This window comes from Fukomys damarensis, unplaced genomic scaffold (assembly GCF_012274545.1).
Source record: "Fukomys damarensis isolate Sample0158 unplaced genomic scaffold, DMR_v1.0_HiC HiC_scaffold_7, whole genome shotgun sequence".
NCBI lineage: Eukaryota > Metazoa > Chordata > Mammalia > Rodentia > Bathyergidae > Fukomys > Fukomys damarensis.
In genome coordinates, this window is record NW_022900919.1 from 40,227,136 (window position 1) to 40,239,930 (window position 12,795).

The window sequence follows — 12,795 nt, forward strand, 5'->3', positions numbered from 1 at the left end:
GCACTAGGCACACACTGTCTCTAACTTTCCCCTCCCTCTTGGCTTCCTGACCCCACATGGCACCGTGTGCCCCTCTGGGACCAGGCCAGGGCTCCCTAGGGGGTGATGGCACCCAGAGAGCATGGATGTGGCCTCTCCCAGGCCAGCAAAGCCCCACAGATGAAGGCTGCTCGGGGCACACTGTGGAGAAGGCCTCAAAGGAAGGGCTCCAGGGAACTCCCAGGGACTTCCTACTATCCTGGCAACCCAACCGACCAGGCAAGCAGGAGTCCTGGGATTGCTCAGTGCTCCCCAGATAAGGAGTGACAGAACAGACAGGAAGCTCTCTGGTGCTTGTCTGTGCACACAGTTGGGATCACAAGCCCTGATCTTTCAGACTTCTTCGTGGGGCTAGAGGGAAAGGGGAACAGAGTGCCAATCAAGACCCCATAAATGAGCCATCTCTGTCCTTGGAGCTCTGGGGTGCACAGGGCCATCTGCTGTAAACAGTGGCCGCAGGCAAGGCTCAGGTTGCATCATCACACCTTCAGGGGCTTTTAGAAATCCAGACGGAACACCCCAGGCCTGGGGCAGGAATGCACATTCTATATCTCTCCTCGTGTTATTTTTCCTCACTTTTATGAGAGCTGTGCACCCAGGCTGCCACCAAACTGGATCCCAGAGCAACCAGACTCTTCCTGGAGCAACTCAGATGTGTGTTCTGCCTGCTCCAGCTCCAGACTCCTCCAATATCCCCACCGATTACGGTCCCGCCCCTTCCTTGGGAAAGAGGGCGTCCTCCTCTGTCGCTTGACCACTACTAGGCCAATCCCAGGAGATGGGAAACAGGGTGAGGCCAGATTCCTGAGAGGTGAGGGGCCTCCTGGGCCTGAAGGCGCCATCGGTCCTCACAGCTGACCCCCATCGCTCAGGCCTGGGATAGGTGGAGTGCAGGGGAGGGCTGGGCGGAGTTGCCAGGCCTGGAGAGGGGGAGTTGGAAGATGGGCAAAGAGGGAGTCAGCTAAAGAGAGCGAGGTCCGGTGGAAGGAGGGGTAGCAGGGGCTGGAGGTGTTGCGGGAGGGGCCGGTGGGAAGCAGGCCTCCTTCCATCCCGGTCAGAGCTGAGCTGCTAAATCACTGGCTCCTGGAATATATAAAACAAGATCGAGGACTCGAAAGTCCTGGAGGACACACACCGTCCGGGTGAGTTGGACGTCAGTCCAAGATCTTTCTCACAGCTTTGACCTCCAACTAGCAAGGCAGGGAGATCCTTTCCCTGGAGCCTGGATGGTTGCTCAGAGATCCAGAGGTCACAGAGAGAGCTAGCGCAGGAGCACACATCCGAGGTAATGGGGATATCGAGCTATAGCCTGAAGGCCTTCTTAGAAGTAGCTTCGCCACCCCCAAGGTGTCTGGTGGCCCCCTGATCTACCCTGACCCGATTTTCCAGTTTCCCTGTGCAATCCTGAGAACTGCGGAAACACAGCTGGCAGCCCTAGGCCGGCTCTGGGAACAGGGCTGACACTGAGGACCCTGGGTTTCGCTGGAACCTTTGTGGGGTCAGGAAATGCTTGACACCAGGGGCCTGAGCCTTATGCCTCTCTGGGATCTCCTTTCTTTTTCCAAAAGCAACCCTGAGCTGGCTCCTAAGAAAAGGGCCTTGGGGGCCTGGGATTTAGCTCAGTGGTTCTGCCTCTTGCCTCACAAGCACAAGGTCCTGAGTTCGATCCCCGGTACCAAGAAAAAAAAAACAACAAAAAAACCGGGACCTTGGAACTTTATGAACTGGGACTTACCTGTTGCGAGACAGGTCTAATGCAAAAAACTGGGACCACTGAGTGTCAGTGAATATGACAAAATCTTCCGTGAGCATCATGTTTCTAGGCCAGCAGAGCATCTTCCCAACTGAGGGCACACATGTTTGGGACATATGGAAAGCGTTTACACGGACAGAGGGGACATCTCCTCCCTCCAGAAGCTCATAAGATGGGACTAGACCAAGGGGGTGGGGAGGCCTCGGGAAAGAGGAGGGGAGGACAAGGAAAGTCACTGCGCGTGGGGAAGCAGTAAGAACAAAGTCACTGCACACTCAGTGACGGTGGGACACCCAACCCCACCCTCTAGGGAGCGCCCAGGCCCTACCCTGCTCCTCTAAATCCGAGGGTGGGACGCACATTAGTCCTGGTTTGGGCAGCCGCTGGACTTAACGTGCTGTGCGCTCCTTTCTCCAGGCACGCGCCATGCGGTGGACCCTGTTTGTGCTGCTCTTGACTGTGCCGAGCCAGAGTGAGGCAGGGCCTCAGCAGGAGAAGGCCTCGGGCTTCCAGCTCTCTCCACAGAGGTCCCCGGAGAGCGGAGGCAGCGCTGCTATGGCATCGACCTGCGAGGGGCTCCCCACCGCAGGGGCCACGGCCTGGATCCTGGCGAATCGCAGCCTGGAGCGCCTGCCCAGCTGCCTGCCGCGCACGCTGCAGAGCCTCGACTGCAGCCGCAACAAGCTGCTCACCCTGAGCGTGGGCGATCTCAGCCACCTGCCCGAGCTGCAGCAGCTCACGCTGCACCACAACAGCATCGCCACGCTGCGCTGGGGCCTCAGAGCGCCGCCCCGGCTGCGCGCCCTGGATCTCAGCTACAACAGGCTGAACAGGCTGCCGCGGTGCGTCAGGATCCCGCGGCACAGCCCGAGTGTGCTGGAGCTCGCGGGAAACCCGCTGCAGGAGCTGCCGCCCCGGGCCTTCGTCTGCTTCCCCGCACTGCAGCAGCTCAACCTCTCCTCCACCGAGCTGGGCAGCGGTGCTCAGGGGGGCATCGCCCCAGCGGCGTTCGTGGGAGGGGCTGGAGAACCCATGGCCACACTCAAGGTTCTGGACCTCAGCGGCACGCACCTCCAGCAAAGTGAGTGTGGTCTTGCAAAGCCGGGGTGACCCGGATGCCTTATTCACAGTACGGTTCAAAAATACCACCAACTCCTTTTCCCCAGCAAGTGAGCGAGCTCCGATCTCCGCGCGGGGTTTAATCCTTGCACCTTCAGAGGTGGGAACCATTAAGATCTCCATGTAACAGGATGAGGGAACCGAAGGCACAGAGATGGGAAGACTGAGCCTAGGTCTCAGGTCGTTAAGTGCTTGGTGCCCCCAAAGCCAGAGTCCAGAATCTAAAATTTTAGCGACTGTGCTCTGCCTCCCCACATAAAGGCTTCTAGAGTGGACGAACCCAGGGGCTGATGCACGGTGAACTTGGCACCAAGAATACAGTTTATACTGATGGAGTCCGCCTCGGTCCCGAGATGGATTCATTGATGTTTCTACTCGCTTGGCTAAAATTGTGTATGGGCGTGGTGGATCGCTCCAACAGGACCCAGCAGGGAGGTGGGGATTGAGCGCTCCCACACTTGGGGTTCTGGCCTTGATTCAGGGGGTTTGATTTTTTTTAAGGAAAATGTTATATGTCAGAAGTCATCTATTTCCTCAGAGACAGGAAAAAAAAAGAGTGAGTTTGGAACCCACAGAAGGGAAGGGGCATAGGCGAGCCTGTCGTTGGGCTTCTGGCGTTCCCCCATCCTTGTCTCTGCTTCCTGGCCTTCCTCAAAGTTCCCACTCCTGGAAGCCATCAGAGAGAAGCCTGGTTATTGTACGCGTGGAATTTAACCAGATGTCCTGGCAACGGTGGGCTTGGAGGTGATGTCCTAGCTGTTGTCACCAAATCCCTTCTCAGCTGTTCTCCTCTCTGGCCAATGCTGGCCACAACAGGAAGCAATGGTCTTCGGTGAGGGTGCCTCCAGCTGAAATGGCCATGTTTCTGGGGTCCCCACGGCTGCCAACTGCGCCGTGCTTGGGGGCAACTTCCTTCCTGACTTGTCTGCTGCTCTTGTTTCCTGACCACTGTGCTGGCCCTGGGTTTGTGCCTGAGTAACGGGCAGTGTTGGCCCTATGTTGCAGTTGAGTCTGGGTGGATCAGAAACCTGCCAAATCTCACACATCTCTACCTGAGGAAGATGCCAAGGCTGAGGACCCTGGAGGGAGATGTTTTCAAGATGACCCCCAACCTGCAGCAGCTGGATTGCCACAACTCCCCTGCGCTGACTTCTGTCCACACACACATCTTCCAGGACACCCCTTCTCTAGAGAGCCTTCTGTTCCACAAGTGAGTGTTTCTGCAGCACATTCTACTTAACTATATAACTCATGTTTGCCCTTTATACTATGTCAGATTTTATAGAACAAACTGAGCTTTATTTTTTTTTTCCTTGTGGCTTTTCTAAAATTTCTCTAGTGTTTTGTTCATCCTCATACTTTGGGTGATGTTTTGGGCAGGTCCCAGATGGTCCACCCACTCTAGCAACTCAGTCCAGTCCAGAGCAATATTAAAGCTTCTAAGTCTTAGATATTTAACATTGTTTTAAAGGGCAGGCTGAGATATTTGCAGTAGCAAGAGGGGATATGGGCATCCGGCCTCCTTCCCATCATGCTCTGTGAGTTGAGTTTCTCTCAGGATTTGAGTGGGACTGAGAAGGAAAGGTGAGCCAATTAAAAAGGTCCTACTTGCCGTTGGGATCTGGAATTGGTGTCCTCTGGCCTGGTGGGTGGCCATTATGTTCCCATACCCACGTTCATGCCCAGGAGCAACCGCTGGCTGGACTTCTAACAGGAAGGGCAGTGTCCCTCTGAGAGGATCCCAGGCTGCCTTTGTGCCCTGGGAAAGTGAGTACCTTTGACCTATGGTCAGCCCCAGAGCAGTCAATTCCCCATTTTTCTCTGCTAGAATGCTCTAGCCAGCATTTGACCTTTACATTTCTCACAAAGGAGTCAGACAAAGTCTTCGCTTCCCCAAGATCCAAGGGACACCAGTAGTCCCAGGTCTCCTCCCTCATTTGGCTCAAGGACTGTTGAGGCTTCACTTGGCATAATGGAAGCATCCTTTATTCCCCATGTCTGGTTAACAGTGGGAAATTGGGGTGCTTCCAAAGTGGCCTTCACAGCTTCTTCTGCCTTAGGTAGAGAGCTCAGAGGTCAGAGACAGATCAGCAAAGCCCACTTCACAGTCTCTTCCCTTGGCCTCACAGGGCCTCCAGCATCTCACTTTAAGAAATGGGCACCCTAGGGCTGGGGATTTAGCTCAGCAGTTCAGTGGTCTGCCTTGCAAGCACAAGGTCCCAAGTTCAATCCCTGGGCCAAAAAAATCAAAGAAAAGAAATGGGCACCCTTACCACCTCACTTAGTGTGCTCAGCATTTTATGGTCTGTTGATTTTGAGCCTGAAACAGCCATGTTTTGAACATCCTGTTATTTAACAGCTTTTTCTATGCCATTAGCCATGTGTAAAATATTAGCGATAGAAACAGCATTGAATCATCTTTCTGTTGTGAACTTTTGTCCAGCCCAACCCACTTATAACTTAATAGTTTTCAATAAAAGAATAGTACTATCTCCTGATCAGCCTCCCATGGTCCAATAAAATATAGTGTGATGAAAGCCTGGAAGAGCCATGCAGGTAGTACTGTGTGAAAGTATTGCTACTGGCAGAAAATCCCTGGAGTCTGGGGTGGGGATTTTGTTGGTTCTGTTGTCCTAGATGCAGACACTAAAGACGGAATTATTTTTCCAAAAGAATGGACAGGTGTTCAGAGCAAACACAGAACCACTAACTTCTGCTTCTTTTTCCTCGGTAGATAGCTCCCAAAGGGTTGGGAAAGGACTTTATGTGTCTGGCTCTGACACCTCTGAGCTTGATTTAAAAAAGAAAGGTGGTGGCGGGGCTGTATAAAGAGCCAGAATACAAACGTCATGAAGTTTCTCTTTCTGTAAAATAGCTACGACAGTACTGTACTTCAGGGCTTTTTATGACAGAAAGGGGGACAGCACATGGAGAGCTCTTAACTCGGTTTCTAGGGTACAGCAGGTGCTCTATAGAATGAGTGAAGATAGGCATGAGGGCGTTGGTGAGGATGGAAGCGCTGGCCGCAGTGGTTATCGTGATGGTGGCGCTGGCGGTGCTGGTGCTGGGCAATGATGGCGATGATGATGATGAAGGGAAGGATGGTGAGGATTGTGTGATGACAGTGGTGGTGGTGAGAGTGCAGGAGGGGACAGCTGTGATGGTGATAATGACGATATGATCGGTCTCCAGTAAGGAGCTCGCGCTTTGGCACGGACAGTAATCCGCTGTTCTTCACAGTATATCGTGATCTATGGCAGAGGCGCGTGCCAGGTGCTGTTATAAGGGAGGTGGACAGAATGACCCACCAGACTGGGTCAGAGAGGCTTCTTCAGGAGGAACATGATCAAGCCACCGTTCTAACGAGAAGTCCAAGCTTGGATCTGTGGGTGCAGCCTGAGTTTCCATATGTGCCACACGTGTAGAGCTGGCGTTCCCAAGGTGTTGACTGTCGCCTCCCTACTGGCCAGAAGTGTTAGAGCAGCTCGGACTGCAGTGTCCTTCCTCACTGAGAACATCAGCATCCGCCCCAGAGCACAAGAATGACCAAGCCAACCCACAAAATCGTGTGACAGAAAGGAATACTTGCTGTTTTAAGCTACTAAGTTTTGGGGGCTATTCTTCCCTTAGCAAGTGCTTAACTGCTGCCCGGATGTGAAGCATCTTCCAAAGGCCTGGTGTTGTATGCCATCAGTTAGAGTCCAGGTCTGGAGCATATCTCATAGAAAACTTGCCTAGCCCTTGCCTGGATTCCACCGCCAACCCTGAGAACAAATCCTGCCAATTATCATCAGTCTATAATAGCACTGCCTTTGTGTGGAGACTTACACTTGTAAACAGTTTCATCCTCACAGACTCCCACTGACATAACCACTTGTCACAAGGGAATTACCGCTGTTTGATATGAGGGACGATACTTAGTGATGAGCCCCAAGGTCACAAAGGGCGCCCCACAAAGCAATCTCATCTAATTGCTAACTAAACGGCTTTCCCATGGTACCACTGTGCATCTCTGAAACATTATTAACCTCATTGTAAAGCTGACAGATGTAAAATCTGACCAACTGATTTTTTGTGTTATTTTAGCTGCAACTTGAGTTCCTTCCCTCCTTGGACCATGAATTCCTCCCAGGTGCTGTCTGTTACCCTCTTTGGAAACCCTCTCCTTTGCAGCTGTGAGTTATCCTGGCTCTTTCTGGATGCCACGAGAACTGTCATAAGCAGGTAACATCAACAAAGCTTGGGGCTGAGGTGTAAAGGTCAGCTTCCAGGAGCTGGAGTTGTCATGACCATGCTGGATATCTAGGCATTGTTGGGCAGGGCACCCCTCCTGCATGTAATCTCACTTGGATGACAAGGCGCAGCCCCCATTCCAGCCAGCTAGACTGCGAAGAACAAGGAGTGGCTAATTTAGGAGTGTTTAAATGGGGCAGCGCTCTTCGCTTCTACTCACATTCATTGGCCAGGGCAAGCCACGCCCAACTCCAGAGGACACTGGGAAATGTAGTCTAGCTGAGTGCCCAGTGAGAAAAAGTAGTTTAAGTGAACAGCTAGCCTTGTCTCTGCCAAACCAAGTGTATCATTGCCACATTTTACAGGCAAGGAGAACAGGGTTCAAACAGATGAGATATTTGATTAAACCCACGCAGCTGCTAGACGGAGAAGGGAAGATCTATCTTCTCCACAAACTGTGCTCTTATCCTCCAGCCCTGCTGAACACCCAACATGGAGTTTGGCTTCCTCTCTTGGGCCATTTAGCCCAAGGCCAGTAGGCTTATGGAGCTCTCTTGGACAGGACAAAAAGAATTCTTATGGAAGAGCTGTCTTTGCAGTTGGGGAGCCAGGGACATCCTAGTCCTGAGCACCCTCAAATCAGCCCCACCAGCTAACTGCCCCTCTTTAGAAAACAACTGAAACATCCACCAGAATTCTTTTCTCACCTCCCATCTGTATTAAGGAAGAGGTTGAAGGTGCAGGCTAAAGCCAGAGAGTCTGGCTTAATCATTCAACCAGCAACTGTCAATGTGGTTGAGTTAATTCTCCTCACTCTGCCTTTACTATCTCATCTGTAAAATGGGGATAAAACCACCTATTATATAAGTAGCAGTGTAAGTCAGTTGCTGTGTGAAGAATAGCACTTAGCACATGTTGAGCACTCAGGAATGTTCGCTAGTAAGTGTGCATTCACGAGCACTAACTGTCAGGAAGGAGACAAGTGTGAACAAAGCAAAGGACTTTGCTTGGGGAATCTGGATGCCCTTTCACTGTGCTCACCCAGGTTCAAGTTCAGCCTCTGCTTTTTGCTGGCCATGGTCCCTGGGCAGTTACACTCTCTTTCTGGACTTGTCTCCTTCTCTGCCCAGTGCGAGTCATGCCAGCCACCTCCTCCCCATGTGATGTGTATGGGGTGCATATCAGGTGATGCCTGGCTGGAATGAGTTATAAGGCTTGGCAGGAGGGGATGCTCAGCCCAGAGTAGTCCTGAGGCAAACGTCTTCTAACTGGCGCCATGGCTTTCCCCTAGGGCAGCAGACACGATGTGCTCACCAGCAGCAGGATCCAGGGGCCCCTTCTCAGGACCTCTTCCCCTCTCCCAGCTGTCAGGTGTGTGCAGGTCGGACCAAAGCACCAACCTGGCTCCAAACCAGCCTGAAGGAGGCCAGCCAGGTGTCACCGAAGGCTCTTCCCACTTGACTCCTTCAGCCAGCGGGATTCCCATCATCCTGTTGGATGACGACAGCCAGGAGGAGAGGGCCAGGGAGGAGGTGGATGTGCCCCTCGGGCGTGGCCGCTGCGATTATAACCTGTGCAGGCACCTGCAGACCCCGTGCGTGGAGCTGCAGAAGCACTCGCGTTGCACCTGCCCGGGCCTCAGCAGGGAGGACACTGTCCCGGACCCGCCCCAGCTACAAGGGGTGTCGGAGGTGACTGACACATCGATGCTCATCAGCTGGTGCGCCCCCTACTCTGTGGTGCGCACCTACGAGATCCACTACTCCATGGAGGGCGATCCGAGGAACCAGTCAGTGAGAGAAATCTATGCCACCGCCCGACAGCACCCTCTGTATGGGCTGTCACCAGGGGCCACCTACCACGTGTGCGTGGTGGCAGCCAACGCTGCAGGCCTGAGCCAGCTGGAGCCCATGGGCTGGAGGAGGCCGTGCACCACCATCACCACCAAGCCCAGCTCAGTGGTCATCCTCCTGGCACTGAGTACCTCCTGCGGCTTGCTGATCCTCAGCACCCTGGTGCTGTCCGTGTGCCTCTGCAGGAGAGGCCAGAAGCTGTGTGGGCAGAACCACGACACCTACCTGGTGTCCTTCAAAAACCCATACCAGATGCCCCACGAAAGCCCCAGCCAGGACTGCAGGCAGAGTGCAGCGATAGGGGTCTTGCCTGCTGTGTGTGAGGCCCCAGGTTCCGTCCCCAGCACCACACACAGACAAGCGGAACCAGCCTTTGATCCCATGAAGCTGCAAGCCTTCTATTAGTCTGCTTTCTCCTTCCAGGGGAGCTGATCTCTGTCCAGAAAGAACAGAAGGCCCCAGATGGCCCTGTCAGGTCCGATTCTGAGGCCAGCACACCTCAGGAATGTGCTGTGTCTCTGTCCAAGGACTGAGGGCTTCCCCTTCCTTCTCCGCTGTCCCTGATGGTCAGTCAACGCCAAGCCACTCCCACTGACACCTGGCATTCTTTCCTGTTGCTCATGGGGGTTTTCTGAATTCCCCTTCCTTCTCCGCTGTCCCTGATGGTCAGTCAACGCCAAGCCACTCCCACTGACACCTGGCATTCTTTCCTGTTGCTCATGGGGGTTTTCTGCAGTCAGTGCTCCTCAGGATCCAGCAGAGCAGTGCATGGAAGCAGGAAGAGAGAAATTGCACCCCTGGCCTTGTGGGTCATACTGGAAACGACCTCCTTAGGGGTTTCCAGGGCGAGTTCCCTTTGTGGTCAAGTCTGGCCAAAGCGCAATGAGACATTTTGTTCAAGGAATCCTGAGAACTGACAGCCAGGGCAAAGTGCTACTGCTGGAGGCTCCTGGGTTTGTGAGCTGCATTTCAGGACACAGCAAATGTGCTTCAGGCCTTACAGTTAAAACCGGTCTTTCAGGAAGATTTGCACAACAATGCATTTCGCTCCACTGAGTAGACAAAAGTAGTATGAATTAATTTTTTCTTTTTTTGTACCAGGGATCGAACTTGGGTCCTTGTGCTTGCAAAGCAGGCAGTGGAACCACTGAGCTAAATCCCTGGCCTGAATTCATTTTTTTAATGAAACACAATAAGCACACTTTCAGAATTTGACTAGAGGGAAGAAATAAGCAAAAACCTCTTCAGGCTGATTGGAAGCCAATATACCTTATGCTTCCAATTTACCAGTACCTTAATGCATTTTCACTTTGATACAAACGGGAAAAAATGAGCTTAGGAGATTATACTGGGGCCAAACTTCTAGATTTTAATTTTGTTAGCATTTGTTGTCTCCTGTGGCTGCTTTAAATTGCCACCAAGTGGCTAAAAACAATAGAAGTTTACTGTTACACTTCAGGCCAGAAATCCAAAAGCAGAACTTACAGTATAAGGGAGGCTGGTTCCTCCTGGAGGATCTGAGGGAGAAAAGCACCATGATTTCCCAGCTTTCTATGGTTGGTAGCAAGGCTTGTTGCTTACCTAGCAGGCAGCTGGCTTATCTACATCACCATCACCCCAGGGCACTGTTTCCTTATCAAGTCCCCCTATCCCCACTGTTTTTTAAAAAATAAAGACACTAGTCATTCAGTGACTAGTCACTGGGTATGTGACCTCACCCTGACTTGACTACATCCGGAAAGCCCTATTTCCATATAAGGTCACATTCGCAGGTACTGGAGGTTAGAAGACTGGAGCTCATCTTTTAGGGAGATAAAATTTAACTCTAGATTTATTTTTGTTGTAAGAAAAAGTCAAGCTTGAATCCCATGTATTTTTTTTTTTTCTAAACCATGCTGCAGAGTCTGAATAAATCCAAGTTTCACCCAACTAAGAAAAGACATGGGCTAGGTCTGAGGGCCCCAAGGCTGAAGTAAAGAACTCAATCCATCCCTTAAGTATGCATCCCATGGAGGAAAAGAATTTTCAAGACAAGTCGGTAAAAGGCAGATGGAGAACTGGAGGAAGGCAGAGGGCACACACAGGAGCAGAGCGCAGGTGCTGAAGGACTGAGACACCAGTTATAAGCCCAGGTAGGGCACACATTCAAGAGCTGTTAGCGGTATGGGTGACTTGGACGTTTATTCTCACTGCCCACCAGGTCACACTGCAGGCCATCTAAGGGGTCGAGAAGGAGACAGTGTCTCCGGGCAGCTGCTGGAGGAAGCTGAAGAAAAAGCAATATGCAGGTGAAAGGGAATGGGCGGACCCACATGCAGCAGAAAGGGACTTTTGCAAGCCCGCTGTTTTGGGAGAAGTAAAAAATAAACAAACTGGGCTCATGTTCTAGAACTGCAGTTTTCCTTTAAAAGTACAATTTTAAATTCCTGATTCCCTGGTTTCCTTTCTACCTAGTTTTATTCTGTTCTACCTCAACACTGTATTTCCAAGAGTTTTGAGTTTGGAAAGCACTTCTGAAAATCCTAAGGTGTACACCTATTATCAAATATATAATCAGAGTTTGATTCACTTGAAATGTCCTAAAAGTTGCAAAAATAAAAACCAAAAACATGATGAATTAAGTGTAAATCCCCCATACATGCAAATTAAATGAGCCTAACATTTGTAGAACTAGCAAGATGTATCTATTCGGTGGACACTGAACTAAATGTCACGTTTTAGGTCTACACTACACAAATGTACACTTGAATATGCCTAATTTAATACAATTCCAGTATGTTTTATAAACTGGCAGAATGTGTGTTTTGTAACCCAGGATACAAAAAACTGGGGAAATCCCATCCCCACCACCACCAAAAATAAGTCAAAACCAAAGGAGACTTGTATCATTTTTCCTAAGGGCTGAGGTGAAAAAAGAATATAGTCTAGCCAGGTGTGGTGGCACATGCCTGTAATCCCAACACTCTGAGAGGCTGAGGCAGGAGGATCACAACTTTGAGCTCAGGCTAGGCAACTCAGCAAGACCCTTTCTCTAAAAGATAATGAAGGGCTGGGGACATAGTAAAGTGCAAAAGCCCTGGGTTCAATTCCCAATACCAAAAACAAAAATAAAAGATATACAGACCACAGCTAGAGTAAGACCTTACTTAATACTAAAGAAACTATGGTTCTAACCTATAGGTCACTCCAAACAGCCTCAACGCTAAGCCATAAATAAACATAAAATACAGCTGTAATTTTTTCCATAACTACCTTTTCAAGAAAACGTTTTCGTAGTTATGGGCATGGGGATACATGCCTGTCAATCCAAGCACTTGGGAGACTGAGGCAGGATTGCCTTGAGTTTGAGGCCAGCCAGGGCTACACAGTAATTTCAAGGCCAGCCTGAACTACATACCAAGACCTTGTCTCAAATTAAAAAATTAAAAAAAAAAATGTGTGTGCACTCTTGGCCCTCTTGGATGGCCCAGCAATGGGACTTTCGCCTCCAGCTGACCCTGGATGTCAGGTTGAAGAGAAGTGAGCTGCAGGCCACCATCTCCCTACTTTCTGGTGCAGTGGCAGTGCCATGGTGCAGGACTCCACATGCTCCAAGCTGAGGCAATTCAGCTGCCAGTCTGAAAATAAGCCAGGAGTAGCAAATAAGAGAGAATCTCACAGGGCCTTCAGCAAGGGGCATGGGCTTTCCTAACAACTTCCATGTGACTCACCCCAGCCCCACAGGCTGTGACTGATAAGTCCTACCCTGAGTCTGCTTTTTGCCTGGGTCAAGCTAGTGACAGCGGGGAGCAACTGGCC

The 12,795-nt window shown here is 51.1% G+C and overlaps 1 protein-coding gene across 1 annotated transcript; it reads left to right on the forward strand.

The window, feature by feature from the left end:
* The first annotated feature begins 1,097 nt into the window (after positions 1 to 1,097).
* Lrrn4 (leucine rich repeat neuronal 4) lies at positions 1,098 to 9,583 on the forward strand. Its single transcript, XM_010607504.1, has 5 exons — positions 1,098 to 1,181; positions 2,210 to 2,873; positions 3,917 to 4,121; positions 6,998 to 7,135; positions 8,436 to 9,583. Exons 2-5 carry the CDS (start codon positions 2,219 to 2,221, stop codon positions 9,400 to 9,402), a joined length of 1,965 nt encoding a protein of 654 aa, XP_010605806.1. The 5' UTR covers positions 1,098 to 1,181; positions 2,210 to 2,218; the 3' UTR covers positions 9,403 to 9,583.
* The last annotated feature ends 3,212 nt before the right edge of the window (positions 9,584 to 12,795 follow it).